Here is an 18,441-nt window from a genome sequence, read left to right on the forward strand (position 1 = left end):
TCAAATTTAGGAGCTGCCAGCATACATGACGCCTTTAGGGTTACAATATCAACTTCAGTGTTTTAGGGAAAACATGGCTTGTAACAAATGTATCAGAGGTACATAAAGGCTCAATTCACACCTATGCAAGTTGCTTTTGAGCGTTTCTGCAGTGCTTTTTGCACGTGTGATTTTGCCGCTATTTGCATTTTTTGTGCTTTTTTTTTATCTTTTGAAAGTTTGTTGTTGGGCAGATTAAAAACCACAAAAAATACAGCAAAAAACGCACTACATGCTTTTCTGCAGCTTCTCACTTGAGGTCCATTTAACCTAAAAACCCCAAAAAAAAAAAAAGCACTGTTTTGCATTTAAAAAAGTCCCTGACCCTTTCCAAAAACGCAGAGGCACAAAAATGTATTAATTGGAACGTATTCCATAGGAACCTAGCTTACTCCTGCAGAGGGCGCCATTACCCAATGGTGAAGGCATACTGAACGGGCTGCGACTGTCAGAGGACATAAGAGGAAATGCATTGGTGTGAATGGAGCCTAATTATGTGTTTGTGTCGTATTGCTTGTATAAAGTAATAGAAGCATTTGTTGGCCATGCTGTATTTACAAAAAAGCAAAGGGTGTATTTCTCATAGAGTTCAACCCTGCCTTTTATATAGTAAAAAATACGTAATGAGCACATATCCCTAGCGTTACTGAAATTTCTGTGTGTTCTAATCCAAACCAGAACATATGTTCGATAATCCGTCTCAGGGCCAAACCAAAGAAGTTAGCAATTGTGTGATAAATAATTTGGCTATGCAGTCCAAATACTGCCATAACTGTGTTAATGTGTGCCATTGCCTCTTCAGCACCACAATACAATGCTATGCCAGGTTGGCATCCATCAACCGTGCATCAGTACAGACCAGAAAATTCTCCTCCACAACCATATACCCCCAAGCCTGTGATATTACCCAAATTATTAACTTGGTCTATTATGCCCTTTCTTGTTGTTATATTGCAGTCTTTCCCCATATATACGCCTCACTACCAGCCAGTAACCAGCAGAATTTGTAGAACCCTACTGAGTAGTACCAAGATCCAACTACTGCATCTCCGGACAGTTATTCCATCTTTGATTCGTCAAGACCTATGTATAGACTTGCTATCCGTCCCTCTTGTTTAGTTCCAGATGAAGATTTATCAGCTCCCCCTCAACCCTGGACACAAGTTTCTCCACTTCCCTTTATAAACCCAATTCTCCCTTAAAGTGGTAATAAACCCAAAAGCAAACATTATATTGAAGCTTACCATTTTGTAGCTATGATGGCTGCATTCATTTTCTTTTTTAGGCTTCAATTCTTTTATTTTCACCTGGGGATCCAGCCAGTAAGTCTGTTTTTTGCAAAGAACAAGCTCTCCAGCAGAATGTATCAGGTAATGCAAACCATTTAACACTAGCAAGGGTGCTTACGATAACCAGATTTATGAATGTAAAACCTTTATCTCAAAAGTAAAAAAAGCTGTTTGCTGTAACGGCGTTAGCCGGAGTTTGGCTTTAATTTGTAAGTATTTAAATCTGCTAATACACACCCCTCCCTCCAGAACAATGCTCCTGTCCAAAGGTGTCCCCTGTGCTCATTCATCCAGATTGGGGGCACGCTAATACTGTCCATATCACCAGGTGAAAACAGAGGGGTAAAGAGCCTAAGAAAAGAAAACAAATGCAGCCACCGCATCTAATGATTGGCAAGCTGCAATATATTACAAATGCTGTGTTTATAGATATCCCTGAAAATTCACACTGGGAATGTTTGTATTATTTTCTCTCTTGAATATGTGAAAATAAAGATTTTACAAAAAAAAAAAAAAAACCTGGTCCCTTTATATAGTATGGTTCATAGTTCTCCTATTCACCTTCAGTAACAGGTTAGGGTGAAAGGAGCAATGAAAGTTGCCCTTGTGCAGGTTTTCTTTAAGAGGGCAACTATAATGATTTTGGGTCAACTGTATTTCAGTTCTTTTATTAAAGCGGAAGTAAAGTCTGCTTTAATTTTTTATAGCCCCCCCCCCCCCAGATGGGTTATGCCATAATGTACTAGTATGCACGGCGTATTAGTACATTATGGCAGACTTACCTGTCATATGGTGTCCTCCAGCGCTGGGATCAATTCAGGGGGACCCCCAGCACTTCCATCTTAGCCCGGTCTTCCTTCCGAGTCCCGTGCCTTCGGCCACTTGATAGGCCAGGCCGCGATGACTCCACTTTTGCGCATGTGCACGGGAGTCACATCACCACAGTACAGATCGGGGGCAGATCAGGGCCCGTAAATGTTCGCTAAGCTGCGCATGCGCAGCTCAGTGAACAGGACAGCTGACACAAAAGGGCAGTGATGGCAAACCTTGGCACCCCAGATGTTTTGGAACTACATTTCCCATGATACTCAATCACACTGTAGCGTGCATGAGCATCATGGGAAATGTAGTTCCAAAACATCTGGGGTGCCAAGGTTCGCCTTCACTGCAATAGTCCAAAGCAATAGTTCACTCTTCTGTCCATAATACCCTGCCTGTCAGCCATTTGTTTAAAATACAAGTTTACCTCCACTCTAAAGTGATACTTAAGTCTTGTTTTTTTTACTTAAACATGTCATACTTTCCTGCCCTGTGTAGTGATTTTGCACAGAGCAGCCCAGATTCAGACACAGAGCTGCGGCCTGACCCTGCCCCCTTTATCTCCTCATTGGCTGACTGACTGATTGACAGCAGCAGGAGCCAATTGCGTCATGCTGCTGTCTCAGCCAATGAGGGGGGGGGGGGTCAAGGGGAGGGCAGCAGAAACACTCCTGTAACATCACTAGATCACCGGGGCTCAGGAGGAACTAGGGGAGGCTAAGGGGGGTTGCTGCACACAGAAGGCTTTTTATCTTAATGCAAAGGATGCATTAAGATAAAAAAAAAAAAAAAAAAAAGCTTCTGCCTTTATAATAACTAAAAAGTTGGGATGTTGTGCAAATCTCATAAACCCATATTTTATTCACAGTAGAAAATAGAAAACATTTCAAATGATTAAAATGAGAAAATGTACCATTTTAACAAAAAAAATATGGTCATTTTGAAATTGATGGCAGCAACATCTTTCAAAAAAGTTAGACCAGGGCAACAAAGAGCTGGCAATGTAGGTGGTACTAACAAGAATGGGCTGGAAGAACATTTTTAAACTAATTAGGTTAATTGACAACAGGTCAGTAAAATGGTTGGGTATAAAAAGAGCATCTTAGAGAGTCAGCATGTCTCAGAAGTAAGGATGGGCAGAGGTTCACCAATCTGTGAAAAGCTACGTCAAAAAATTGTTGAACAATTTCAGAACAATGTTCCTCAATGTAAAATTGCAAAGACTTTAAATATATCATCATCTACAGTACATAATGTCTTCAGAAGATTCAGAGAATCTGGAGAAATAACGGATGTCCGTGATCTTCAGGCCCTCAGGCAACACTGCATGACAGACATGATTTTGTGATAGACATCATTGCATTAGCTCAGAAATACTTCCAAAAATCTTAGTTTGCCATGCCATCCAAAAATGTAAGTTAGTTAAAGATCTATCATGCAAAGAAGAAGCCATATCTGAACATGATCTGGGCCAAAGCTCATGTAAAATGGTTTGTTGCCAAAATGAAAAACTGGTCTGTGGTCTGACAAATTGAAATCTGATGTTCTTTTTTGGCACCCATGGACCACACGTCCTCCGGACTAAAGAGGAGAGGGACCTTCCGGCTTGTTATCAGCACTCAGTTCAAAAGTCTGCATCCTGTATGGAATGGGAAGCTTGCACATCTAGAAAGGCAACATTAATGCTGAAAGAAATATATCCAGGTTTTAGAGCAGAATATGCTCCCATTCAATGTCTTTTTCAGGGAAGGCCTTGTATATTTCATCAAGACAATGCTAAACCACATACTGCATCTATGACAACAGCATGGCTTCATAGAAGAAGAGTCCTGATGCTTAACTGCACACAGAAATAACCAGGCACTGGAGGACAGTCCTGTGATGAGATCAAATAGTCGATAAATGGTGCTGCAGGGGGTGCTGCTGACTCACACTCAAACCAAATGAGATAGAAAATACAAACAACACAGGATAAAAAGCGCAACCCCCAGTCAGGCAAGAAACCATAAGCTTGCAAAATTCGAATCCAAAAGTCTTGGTTTATTAACAATACATGCTTCACAATAAAGGATCTGGATAGTAAAGGACGCTGGCCGCTATAACGAAAACACAGTTGGAAACTGCAAAAACGGCAGTACCTTGAGGGAGCCGGTGCAAATGTCTGATAACTCTGTGTTCCCAAAAGGAGGATGGAATAAAGAGCGGGCAAAGGCGCCCAACAGCAGGATGGTGTGAGGCCAAATGAGAGGGGTCCGTGATGAAGGAGGAAGACAGAGTGAAGGCCAGCTACTGTTAGGGAGAGAAAAAAAAATGCCAGACCTGAAGAAGGGGTGTACCCCAGATAGTTGCTGGTGTTTTTTTTCTCTCCCTAACATTAGCTGGCTGCCCCTTGCCTCCACTCTGTACACACTCGTTGGACATCTGCTGTCTAGTGACATCATCTCCGAGCGCCGTAGCAGTGGTCTCCTCAGCAGGGAGGGACAGCGGATCCCGTGAAATCTGCGGCCACTGTCGGCACTGTTTGGGAACACGGAGTTATCAAACCTTTGCACTGGTTTCCTCAAGGTACTGCCGTTTTGCCGTTTCCAAGTGTGTTTTTCTTATAGTGGCCAGCGTCCTTCACTATCCAGATCCTTTATTGTGAAGCATGTATTGTTAATAAACCAAGACTTTTGGATTCTAATTTTGCAAATGTATCGTTTTTTGCCTGGCTGGGGGTTGAGCTTTTTATCCCACCTGTGTTTGTGCTGATGCTTAACTGGACTGCCTGCAGTCCAGACCTTTCACCAATTAAAAGTAATCAGTGAAAGGTCAAAAAGAAAAATACAACAAAAGACCCAACGATGCGGCACCTCCTCTCTGAGATGAGGCGCCTCCTCTCCTCACCCACATCGCAGCGGTCCACACTGCAGGCGTCCACGGCTCATAGGAACCCCTCGGTGGTCACTTAGAAGCGTTTTTTCTTTGATGTCCATGTAAGTTTATTTTATTTATTCAATAAATGTTCTGAAGATAATACACTATCGGCTGTCTCTTTCTCCCACACTTCACACTGAGGATTAAGAGCAGCCACTTACCACCAAGGAGCATCGATCCACTGACATTTCTGAGGAAAAGAGGGAATCCTTTTTCAGTCAAGATAGTCTCAAGGCTTATCCTCTCCCCCCCCTCCTGTTCAGGAAGGTGTGGGAAGATTTCCTTCTTCTCTTCTCCTCAGCATGCGATTCTCCTACAGGATCTGATTACCTATATGCCCTTTTATACCAATTCTCTGGTAAGAAGCTCATCTTCACAGGTGGTGGGATACCTCACAAGTTCAGTTGTTTTTTGATCACCTCCTTGGACACTTGCATTTGTTTTTTTACCACGGACACTCCAATTTGGACTTTTCATTATTTGCATTTTTGCACCCTTTTTATTACCAGTTTTGTGTATCTTGTGGTACACTGTTCTATTGCTTTCAGCACAGTATTGGACATTTCACCGTGATTTTTGTATTGTATTTTAACTCTTGTATGATTGTGTTTACATTAACCACTTCACATATCGGTTGTTTATTCATACACATTTAGAGCCGGTTCACACTGGGGCGACTTGTCAGGCGACTTGGTCGCCTGACAAGTCGCCGTGGGTCGCCTGCCATAGATTAGCACAGGACCCATTCTAATAGGAGCGACACAAGTCGCTCCGACTTAGAAAAAGGGTCCTGTACTACTTTGGGGCGACCTGGAGCGACCTGCATTGACTTCAATGATATGAAGTCCGTGCATGTCTCTCCGAGGTCGCGGTGCGCGCTGTGCACCGCGACTTCACAGGTCGCCCCGGCAAGTCAGGTCGCCTGTATGTGAACCTGCTCTTAGTGTTTACCATTTTGAGTAACACTTGTACCACTGGTTTAGCGCACCTGATATATATTTTTGATTTACACTTTCACCACTATTGGATCTACGGTTGCAGCTTCACACCGTTTTTAATCAGCGCACCTTTCACCTCATTATGTTGTCGCTATCGTTTTCAAAATTACCTGATTTATCTTAATACGATCCATTTTTTTTGAAATATTTGATATATTTTCTATTGTGAATTAAACAATTTTTAAGGTAAATTTTACACAGCACTTTTTTTGAATTGGGGTTGTATGGTTTCAAGATGTGGTTGTATATATTTTCACACACACGTAAAGGGGTTGATTCACTAGAACTGGAGAGTGCAAAAACTGGTGCAGCTCTACATAAAAACCAATAGGCTCCAAGGTTTTTGTTTTGTCAAAGCTTAATTGAACAAGCTGAAGTTAGAAGCGGATTGGCTACCATGAACAGCTGCATTACATTTTGCACTCTCCAGTTTTAGTAAGGTCCCTTTCACACTTGTACGACTCCAAAGTTTGAGTGCAACTTTGACACAATTTTGAATGGGTGCAACTTTTTTACAACTTTGGCTTTGACCAGTGTTAATGGACAACTGTTGCGCACAAGTTGCATTGTATAACATTCAGGTATGACTTTCATGCAACTTCTGGGGGTAACATTGACGTCTATAGCCCTCAAGTTGCATGAAAGTCGGACCAAATTAGTGCATGAACTACTATGAAGTTGCTGCAAGTTTAAGTTGCGCATATATGAATAGGCATCATTGGAAAACATGGGGAACGACATGTCGTGCAACTCTGATGTCCAAAGTTGCATGACAAGTTGCACAAGTGTGAAAGGGCCCTAAATCAATCCCATAGTATTGCAACAGAGAATCACAGAGCAGGTAGTACCACTGCAGCTGCCACCAACGCAGCTTATAAAATAATTGTAACCTTTTTAGCCATTTTCCCACTCATTAGGGCAAGCACACACAAAATCATGAATAAATAAATGAATAATGAATAATAAAAGAATAAAAGCACAGGCTGCCAAGCGTGTGCGCCAAAAATGAAATCAGTTAATAAAATATTGTGCTGCACATTGTGTGTCTCCCACCCTCTTGCTGAGCCTGGCTCAGCCTTGACTGGCTCAGGATTCAGTGAACATTGGAACTGTTCTGCGTTACTTTCGCTTTCCAAGAAAAAGTTGAGCGGGGAGATATTGTACTAAGCTGTGCGGACAGGACTCCATACTCCGTGTTATTGTCTCCACTCGATCTATCCCATGGGCATTGCACGGCTCGCAGGAATTGGACAATTATTTACATAAAGCACGTTAATAAATCCTGAAATACTTGGCCCGACCGCGAATCAGCGAAACACTTACCAGCCATTGTTGGGGGATTTCAGGAAGAGGCATTTGCGGCGGGGCCGGCACGCTGCTCAAGGTCTCAGCTTTGTGAACATGATTCTTCAGCTCCAAATCTGCTGAAAAAATAATAATTTAACACATAAGAAGCAAGGCAATATTCGAGCTGCTAAAGCAAGACCGTAAGGCCCTGTTCACACCTGAGAGATGCTGCATTTTTTTTTTTGCATGTTTTGTGGCGTGCTTTTGGAGCAGCCCTATTAATTTCGAACGGGCCATCCTCTGCTCCAAAAATATGCCAAAGAAGCTTGTGTTACATATTTTTGCACTGAGCCAGGTGCATTTGGTGTTGGATGTTACAATTTTCGTGTGTTTTGAGGCACGATATTAACGGCAAAATAACACCGCTTTCGGGGTGCCATTAAGAAATAATGCCACCACAAGTGCATTCCACATTTTGTTTTGTGTGATTCTGCCCATGATTCCAATATGCTCAGGTGTGAACGGGGCCTAATCCCAAATGGGTAGAAAGTTTATATGGGATAAAAACCTTCGCCATCCAAAAGAAGATCTACCATCAACTATGTAGTGCAAGGGCCTGCCTGACTGGATACAGAGTGATTGGATAGAAAGGTGAGAGGAGAGAGAGGGGGAGCCTGCCATCCTATCCACCCAAAGTAAGCCACGAGGAGACTCCCTCATAGCCTGGAAGGCTACCTAAGCTTGGCTGGTCTTGGTGCCATAAGGCATACATGACCCACGCTATTTGGTAAGTGATTCAATCTTACCATTTGTCACGGTGGAAATAAAAGCTGCATTAAGCACTAGGGATGATCGAACGGTTCGGGTCGGCCATCGGTACGGCCCGTACATTGGGTGTTCGAGGTTCGGCCGAATTTAGAACTTTTTGCCCAAAAAGTTCGGAAATGGGCTTTAACCACTTACCGCATACTAACGTAGGTCTACGTCAGTAAACTTTGCGGTAGTGTACCGGGATGATGCCTCTAGCTAGAGGCATCATTCCGGTACCGTGGTTTGAAGCCGACGGTTGGCTTTCCGTCGGTACTGACCGATGCGGCTCGGGAGCCGCTCGATCGGTACCCGGGGGGGCGGGAGGGGACGTCCCCCCCCCTCCCGCCGCCTTCCGTGGCTTTGCTCGGGGCTCCCGTCCCACCGGGAGCCCCGAGCACCCAGCCGGCGCGTCCGCCGGCTGGATGGAGTCCCGATGAATGCCGGAAACAGCATCGATCGGGGCTCCGTTGACGTAACCCGGAGGCGGCGTCCATGACGTCACTTCCGGGTTACTGTGCCGCAAAAGGCGGCAAATTTGAAAATCGGCTGTATGCAAAAACGCCGTTTTTGGCATTTTGCATACAGGGAAGTGTAGTGGAGGGGTCTAGGGTCTTTTAGACCCTCGATCCCTCCATAAAGTGTACCTGTCACGACATATTGCTGTCACAAGGGATGTTTACATTGCTTGTGACAGCAATAAAAGTGATCAGATTTTTTTTTTTTTTTAAAACTGTAATAAAGTTAAAAAAATAAATAAAATAAATGGGAAAAAAAAAAAAAAAAAAATTTAGCCGCCCCCGTCACCGTTAGCTCGCGCACAAAAAAAAACGTATACGCAAGTCGAGCCGCAAATGAAATCGCTGTTCAAACCACACATGTGAGGTATCGCCGCGATCGCCAGAGTGTGAGCAATAATTTAAAAAAAAGAGCTACACTCTACCTCTAAACTGGTAACCGTTAAATAAATTTAAAGCGTCGCAGATTGAGATCTCTATTGACCGTAGTTTGTCGACATCCCACGGGGGGGCGCAATTTTAAACCGTAACATGTTGGGTATCTATTTACTCGGCGTGACATGTTCTTTCACAATATACAAAAAAAATGGGCTAACTTTACTGTTTAGTATTTTTTAAATGCAGTGAAATGTGATTTTTCAAAATTTTTCCAAAAAAATGGCGCTTTATAGACCGCTGCGCAAATACCGCGTGACAAAAATGATTGCAATGACCGACATTTTATTCTCCAGAGTCTTTTCTAAAATAATATATATAATGTTTGGGGGTTCTAAGTTGTTTTCTAGGAAAAAATACTGATTTTAACTTGTGAACAAAATGTGTCAAAAATAGGCTCGGTCCTTAAGTGGTTAAAAGCCTGTGATTGGACCAGAACCATTAGCAAAAGCCAATTAAGGGGGCAGGAGAATGCTAGGAATGTGATTGGAGTGACTAGGGGGTCTATAGACCAATCATTAGTGAATACGCCCCCCAGTATACAAGATAGCCCCCGCCAAATTCCTAGCATTCTTATACGGGACATGGAAGAGAGTGGAATGCTGTTCTGTTACTTCTGTTACAAAGTGTCATTTAGCATTTATTAGTGTGAGGAAAGGGATATCTAGTGTAGTTAGAGTGCTCTTTTACACTTTAGTTAGCTTTAATTTATTCAGTTTCTGTAGGGAAAGTGTTAAGTGTAAGGGGACCGTAGTGTAGTGTAGGGTTAACTGACAGTGACTGCTATGGCAGGGTGACAAAACCCTTCCATAGCAGGGTGACCGCTATAGAGAAAAGCTAGTTTCTCTCAAGTCACTTTCGCTTCTGTAATATGGCTTCGCCGCCGCCAGCATTCTTTTTGGCTGCAGGCGTTGCTAGTGATTTTTTGAGCACATGTTTGGAGTCAGAAATGACATCTGAACATGTGTATAGGGGGTATATATACACAACCATGTCTGTATATATACACCTAGACATATATAGGTGTGAAAGGAGCAGAAAAAAACTATTTGCGCTAATAAAATAATTAACACCAATATAGTTACGCTCCTATCACACCTATATATGTCTAGGTGTGTATATACATATAAGTATGTGTGTATATACACCACTATACACAAGTTCAGATGTTTTGCCAGCCTCCAAAGAACCCAAAAAAATGCCCAAAAAAACGCTAGCGTCAAAAAAAAAAAAAAAAAACGCCCAGGTGTGTTGTTGCAGGCATTTTTTGGGGGTTTTTGGAGGCAGGCAAAACATCTGAACTTGTGTATACGGGTATATATACCACTATACACAAGTTCAGATGTTTTGCCTGCCTCTAAAGAACCCAAAAAAATGCCCAAAAAAAAGCCTGCTACTAAACTGGCAAGGTGTGAAAATCGAGAAGCAAACAACCTGTTCTATAAGTGCACTAATACAAATAATCCTTTTTTTTATGGTTCTGGACATGCTACAGAGCTGAAACTTCACAGGTACACTTTTTAGACCCCCCAGATACGAAATCCAAAGTCAAAATCAAAAAATCTCTTTTTTTTTTTCAATAATTGGCTTTTTTTATCAAAAATGACAATGTTTAAGAACTTTTTTTTGTGTGATTAATAGTCAATGGGGCATGACCCAGAACCCTAGGCACTTTTTAGGGGCATTTATTGGGTTTTAGGGCTTTAAAATGGTGTTTTTTGATTACCGAAGTTCGGGTCCCATTGATTTCAATGGGGTTCTGAAATCCGGGCCGAACTTTCAGGTAGTTCGGATGTTCTGGCCGAACCGAACTTTTCAAAAGTTCGATCATCCCTATTAAGCACCACAGATTGAGAAATCACCACGCTGAGCATTTGCACCTACTGTTTGAAAATAAGCACTGTTTGCATAAGAGACTCACTTTATTTATTTATTGGATTATTTATTGGACCTTTAAATTTTGAAAATATTTTTTTGACTTTTTTTCCTCAATATTTCACTAGTCACCTTATGGAATTTCTTACATGGAATAAAATTTTTTTTTATATATATATATATATATATATATATATATATATATATATATATATATATGAATTAATTTGTATATAGCACCTTATTGTCACTATTATCACCTTTATGAAAATTTATGAATTTTATGTATATCACTTTTTAATCTTTTACTAATATTTATTGCAATCAATTAATTTTAGCAAGCGCTATAGGTAGCCAATTTAGACTACTTACCTGCAACACGTATACTATATCTCTATAGCAGCTGCTACCAACGCACAATTGTGTATTCAATCAAATCATTCACTAAATTAATTTTATCACTCACATATTTATTTACACATTTATTTTTGAACACTGGGCGCGGGGCATATACCAAGTATATTCCTTACACATCCAAAAGAAGGCCACATTAGAGCAGAACTACCATGAGAAGAGCCACTATCATGCTCATGGAGCTAAAATTTAATGGAACACAATCGTGCAGCAGTGTAGGATCCTGGGTAACAACATACCAAGGCTTATTACTGCCTGAGACAGCATTGAAAATTCTACCTATAAGTCTATTACAAAGATCTGTGAATATGGCCAGGTCAGATGGCATTTGATGAAAAAAAAAAAAACACCATGTAGTTTCTATGAATCTAAAATTGTCTCACAATGCTGAGCTTTGTAGCTGGAATAGACAACCGTCTCATGCTAATGGAAGGGCAGGGGTAAGACTGGCACGCTAACCTCATCCGTGCCCATCCATTCATGCAGTCTGCCTTTCGTATATACATATACTATGCCAACCCTCCTATAGCATCCATATAGGAAAGGACCAGGTGAGTACATCGAGGACATAAACCTAAACTATGACAGGTGGCACGGAGATTGTTAGAATTTAAGGTAAACATACATTTTTAAAGTCACTATTTAGAGTTCTATATAGAGCTGAAGTCTCTATCACTATACCCATGTGACCCAAGTGGCCAATTTCCAACCATTGGCATTCTCACATGAGAAGACAGGGACAAATCACACAATTACCCATATCCAAATGTTAAGGGTATCTTTCCTCACCACTACGACCTAAATAAAGCAATGGGGACAGAGATGGTAAATATAAGCAGTGGGTCCATCATTAAAGTGGAACTTCACTCTCCCAATCAACATTGACTATTTTTAATCCTTATGCTGCTAGTAGATGGATAGGAAAGTATATCATTTTTACTTATTTAAACTTTAACCAGTTACATTCTTGTTTCCAGGCCTAGGCAAAATGATGATACACCCCAGGAGTCTTTAGGAAATGAGGAGGTTTTTTAGCCAAACACACCCTCCTGTATGCATGCCTGAGCTAAGGGCAGATGGATTCAGGCACTAAATGCTACATGAATCATTTGCCCCCTACTCAAGATGGCCACGGCCATAAAATGCTAGGGGGTGTTTCTCAAAGTGATTTCACAGCAAAATAAAGCACGGAGACATGGATGGTTGGGCGAGTTTGCTTTCGTTTTAAAGCAAGCCTAGAGGAACCTAGGAAAGTCAAACGGCAAAAGCAAAGGGTTACACACAGTGAAAAGACATGCCTAAATCATTAGGACAAAGGCAACCTAAGTTATATCCAATCTCAACATGTTCAAGACAAGCCTGGCCCCATCCCTTAGGTCCTAATTTCACCAATACGGGCCCATATGTCCACCTACTACATTTAAAGACTAATAGTGAAACTTAGGCTGGCCATACACGGTCAATTTTCTTGTACAATTTTCTTTAGATTTACCAAAAACCATATACTATCAAAACTAAACAAATTTGAATTGTATCAAAGTAGGCAGGCCCTTGCACTACATAGTTTAACCACTTCTGGACCGGAAGGTTTTACCCCCTTAATGACCAGGCCATATTTTGTGATACGACACTGCGCTATTTTAACTGACAATTGCTCGGTCGTGCGACGCTGCACCTAAATACAATTGATGTCTTTTTTATCCCACAAATAGAGCTTTCTTTTGGTGGTATTTAATCACCTCTGCGATTTTTATTTTTTGCGCTATAAACAAAAACAAAAAAATAAAAAGCGACAATTCTGCTATAAAACATTCCCAATAAAAAAAAAAAATGTAAAACTCAATTTTTTTTTCATAATTTTAGGCCAATATGTATTCTGCTACATATTTTTGGTAAAAAAAAATCCCAATAAGTGTATATTGATTGGTTTGTGCAAAAGTTATCACGTCTAGAAACTAGGGGAAAGATTTAGGTCATTTTTATTTATTTTATTTTTTTTACTAGTAATGGCGGCGATTTGCAATTTTTTACCGGGACTGCGACATTGCGGCGGACTGACATTTTTGACACTTTTGGGGGGGACCAGTGACATTACTACAGTAATCGGCGCTAAAAATATGCACTGTTACTGTACTAATGACACTGGCAGGGAAGGGGTTAAGACCAGGGGCAATCAAAAGGGTTAAATGCGTCCTTGGAGGGTGCTTTCTAACTGTGTGGGGGATGGGCTTGCTGAATGAACACAGAGACCTGTGTTCCTAAATAAGAGGAACACAGGATCCCTGTGTTCATTACTGACAGAACAGCAGTCTGCCGTGTTTACAACAGCAGACCGCCTTTCTGTCTCCAAGGGGAGCGATTGTGGGTCCCCGGCGGACATCGCGGCCGCCTGACCCCCTGATTGGCCCCCCCTGTGGCCAATCAGCACGTGCGCACCCCCACTAGCAGTCCCATACAGTTACGTCATTTTGCAGGAAAGAGCCGACCAAGAAAATTGTACAAGAAAATTGAACATGTATGGCCAGCCTTAGAGAGCAGAAGAGGCTGGACCAAGCTTGCAATGAACAGTGCAGTTAGGATTTGCATACAAAGTTAGCTGCCTACATCACTGAATCTACTGCTCCTTGGAAATGTAGTTTTCACTGAAGGAACTTCATCTTATGCATTTTGTCATCATTGCTCAGGCAAATGAATGGATTTGCCCAAGCTAGTGAATTGCTCAGACTTGTGACAGGTTTACTAGTCAAATCTAGCATATATATATATACACACACACACACACACACATATACACATACATATACATACATACATACATATATATATACACACACACACACACATATACACATACATATACATACATACATATATATATACACATACATACACACTCACTCACTGGTCACTTTATTAGGTACACCTGTTCAAATGGTTGGTAACACAAATTGCTAATCAGCCAATCACATGGCAGCAACCCAATGAATTTAAGCATCTAGATGTGGTGAAGACGACTTGCTGAAGTTTAAACCAAGCATCAGAATGGGGAAGATCTAAGGGGATCTAAGTGCCTTTAAATGTGGCATGGTTGTTGGTGCCAGACGGTTGGTCTGAGTATTTCAAAAACTGCTGATCTACTGGGATTTTCATGCATAACCATCTCTAGGGTTTACCGAGAATGGTTCGGAAATGACAAAATACCCAGTGAGCATCAGTTGTGAGGTTACAATTCGCACAGGATCACCAAAATTAGACAGTAGAAGATTGGAAAAACGTTTCCTGTTCTGATGAGTCTCAAATTTAGCTGTGACATTCAGATGGTAGGGTCAGAATTTGGTGTAAACATGAAAGCATGGATCCATCCTGCCTTGTATCAATGGTTCAGGCTGGTGGTGGTGGTGTAATGGTGTGGGGGATATTTTCTTGCCACATTATGGGCCCCTTAGTACCAATTAAGCATCATTTAAATGACACGGCCTACCTGAGTATTGTTGCTGACCATGTCCATCCCTTTATGACTACAGTGTCCCCATCTTCTGATGGCTCCTTCTAGCAGGATAATGCACCATGTCACAAAGCTCAAATCATCTCACCACTGGTTCCAACATGACAATGAGATCACTGTACTCCAATGGCCTCCACACTCACCAGATCTCATCCAATAGAGCACCTTTGGGATGTGGTGGAATGGGAGAGTCGCATCATGGATGTGCAGCCGACAAATCTGCAGCAACTGCGTGATGCTATTGTTTAAATATGGACCAAAATTTCTGAGGAATATTTCCAACACTTTGTTGAATCTATGCCAAAAAGGCAGTTCTGAAGAAAAAACGGGGTCCAACCCTGTACTAGCAAGGTCTACCTAATAAAGTGGCTGGTTAGTGTTTATATGTACCGTATATCTCTCATCAGAAATGTAAGAAATTAATTTGCAGAGTCTCGTATAGCAGTGAAGAAAAGGCAGGGAAATTAACCCTACCTCAATCTGTCTAAACCAAAAGAAAGTCACAAGAATGTAGTAGTTCAACCGTTCAGTAGAATTTTTATTAAAAATATGATGAAATGTTACACTGCTGTGCTCAAGCTATGAAACTATCTGCTGATATATCATGGTGAGGACATTTATATGAACTGTACATTGTTTTCATATTTGTACTGGCTGTTTCACTTCATCAGCAGACTGGAGGCCTGCTGGGTTCACCATGGTGCAAGCTTCTCTTGGCCTATCCAACTAACCTTTGGATAACTGTATCCTCTGCAGAATGTTGCTAATCACAGACTTCTTCTCCTTCACAGTGGTGGTGAGATATTCATGGTCCAGTAGTTGTAGAAACAATCGCAGCTCCACTATCAGCTCTTCCATATCTGCAAAGTAAAAATAAGGACGTTTATCAAAGTTATACTGCAATTTCACACATTTAAACCTCATTCGGAAGGTTTTGCGTCTAATGTGACCACATAACCACTGCAATGCAATTTCAGAAACACATCCCCTCTTTGGGGGAAGAGGCCCCAGGTGGGGCGTATAGTGCTGAACGTATTTCCCTGTCCAGTGACATCACATCCGGCCCATGGAATGAACGCTGCGGTGGCATTTCCAGCTTAGGATTCTTACCATTGCCTAACACTATTTTATACCAAGTAAGGGTATATTATTTGTGTGCTATTTAAAAAAAAAAAGACATTTCTTAGTGCATATGGAGTAATATAACCCTGGAAGGTTGTACCAGTGTGGAGACCGGGTGTTAAGAATTGGAGCCACAAGAGAGCATTTAAAAACATGGGTGCTCAACCTGTGGCCCTCCAGCTGTTATGGAACTACAACAGTGGCGGCTGGTGCTCCATGGGCCGGGGGCGTCAGATTGTCTGCACCATACACCCCCCCCCCGGGCACACACCAGGACCCCGGACCCCCCCCGGCTCACTCACCCTCAGCGGTGGCGGCAGCGGCAGCTTCTTCCCCCTCAGTAGAAGCGTCTCCTCCCCCATGCCCAATGGCATGGCTTCTACTTTCGGCCAATCAGGAAACAGGTCTCAGGAACCGCTTCCTGATTGGCCAGGAGGCGGATCAGTGTGACAATAGCGAATATTCATTCGCTATTGTCACACAACTGGGTGGGCTCGCCCCGAGCCCACCTTTTTTTTTAGCCCGTGAGAGCCTCTGGCTCTAGTCACATGGTTAAAAAAATAAAAAAGCCCCATTAAACTCCATGCGTCTGGCGCCCCGCATGTAGATTAGGGGGCCGGACGCATGGATATCCCATCCCATCATGCCTCAGCATTCGGGAGGCAAGCTGTCAGCCTTGCAAAGCCTCAAAGGACTTGTAGTTCCGCAACAGCTGGAGGGCCACAGATTGAGCACTCATCATGATTTAAAAGATCATGCCTTTCCTTCTATTGCGATGTAGAGTATCAGAACGCTGTTCTAACTCATATAGCCATATGGTTAAAGGGTTAAGACCCTCTGGTGAGTGGAGAATCACTTTACAGAGCATGTATGAAATAGAGGACGTAGTAGATCTGCAGAATTCCCGTTTGGGGCAGGGAGCACACAGATGTAGGACAGAGTATCACTTTATAATGATTACACAATCCACTTCATTAGGAATGCACAATATATGGATCTTTTCCGTGGCAATAGGTGCTAAAATGAAAAGAGAAGATAGGCTAAGTGTTGAACATATACTTTTGTAAATTATACACTCATTATTCTTATTTGTTGTATTTGTATACACGGGGGTTAGGACAGCGCGGTCATCGATTTTGTTTAGTTTTGTTTAAAGGTATATCACACCTTTAAGAACAGCAACCTCCTGCAAAGATTTATTGAACATAGCGTGTTTTTTTGTGTTATACTCTTATATGTGTGGTCTACACATATAGCAAAGGCATTATCCAACTATAGTCAAGGCCGCACAGTTTGTTTTTATCTACAGGTGCCCCTTACCTGCATAAGCAGTTTTTTTGGTAAAGCTGAACTAACCCTTTAAACCGGAACTGGAAAAAGATAAAGATAGTATGAATCTGATTGGTTGCTCTAGGACAGCATACATTTAGCGGTGGGAACCTTTGTAAATTCAGTTTCCATCTACACTGATAGTTTCCCCCTCCCCGTGTCCAGCTTCCTTCTCCTATGGTAGTCTTCATTCAAAGCCCAACATAGCTATACTGCATATGTGCACAAATACAGAACAATATTAGAAGAAAACCTGTTAGGGTCTACAAAAGACTTGAGACTAGGACAGAGGTTCACCTTCCAGCAGGACAACGACCCAAACATACAGCCAGAGCTACAATGGAATGGTTTAGATCAGGGATTCCTAAACGACGGCTCTGCAGCTGTTGCAGAACTACACATCCCATGAGGCATTGTAAAACTCCGCCATTCACATACATGACGGGAATTGTAGTTCCTGAACAACTGCGAGGCCGTAGTTTGGGAATCCCTGGTTTAGATCCAAGCATTTTCATTGGTTAGAATGGCCCAGTCAGAGTTCAGACCTAAATCCAGTTGAGAATCTGTGGCAACACTTTAAAAATGCTGTTCAGACACTCTTCATCCAATAGGACAGAGCTTGAGCGATTTTGGAAAGAAGAATGGGCAACATTTTCACAATCTAGATGTGCAAAGCTGGTAGAGACATCCCAAAAAGACTTGCAGCTATAATTGTAGTGAAAGGTGGTTCTACAAAGTATTGACTCAGGTAGGCTGAATACAAATACACGCCACACTTTTCAGATATTTGTAAAAAAAAAAAAAAAAAACTGAAAACCATTTTTCATTCACTTCACAATAATGTGCCACTTTGTGTTGGTCTATCGCATAAAATCCCCAAAAAAATACATTTACGTTTTTGGTTGTAACATGGCAAAATGTGTAAAATTTCAAGGGACATGAAGACTTTTTCAAGGCACTGTAGGTGTAGGCCATTTACTTGACTCCCAAGGCGTGGCCAAAAAACACCCAGAGATAGCCTTATCCTTTATTCCAGTGGTCTCCAAACTGTGGACCGAGGGCCGGATGCGGCCCGTTACTTGCCTTTA

At 41.9% G+C, this 18,441-nt stretch overlaps 1 protein-coding gene across 5 annotated transcripts in view; it reads right to left on the reverse strand.

Moving 5' to 3' along the window:
• AFAP1 (actin filament associated protein 1) overlaps positions 1-18,441 on the reverse strand; it is a 268,334-nt gene that overhangs the window by 130,327 nt on the left and 119,566 nt on the right. For 3 of the 5 annotated variants that reach the window (XM_082270841.1, XM_082270838.1, XM_082270840.1), the window contains exons 2-3: positions 15,634-15,762; positions 7,385-7,485 (exon numbers count right to left, since the gene is read on the reverse strand). In XM_082270841.1, coding sequence (XP_082126967.1) covers positions 7,385-7,485; positions 15,634-15,762 — 230 coding nt within the window. The remainder of the gene's footprint in view (positions 1-7,384; positions 7,486-15,633; positions 15,763-18,441) is intronic. The other 2 variants (XM_082270842.1, XM_082270839.1) reach the window with 1 other exon arrangement.

Source organism: Pelophylax lessonae, assembly GCF_965119305.1.
Source record: "Pelophylax lessonae genome assembly, chromosome: 1".
Classification (NCBI taxonomy): Eukaryota; Metazoa; Chordata; class Amphibia; order Anura; family Ranidae; genus Pelophylax; species Pelophylax lessonae.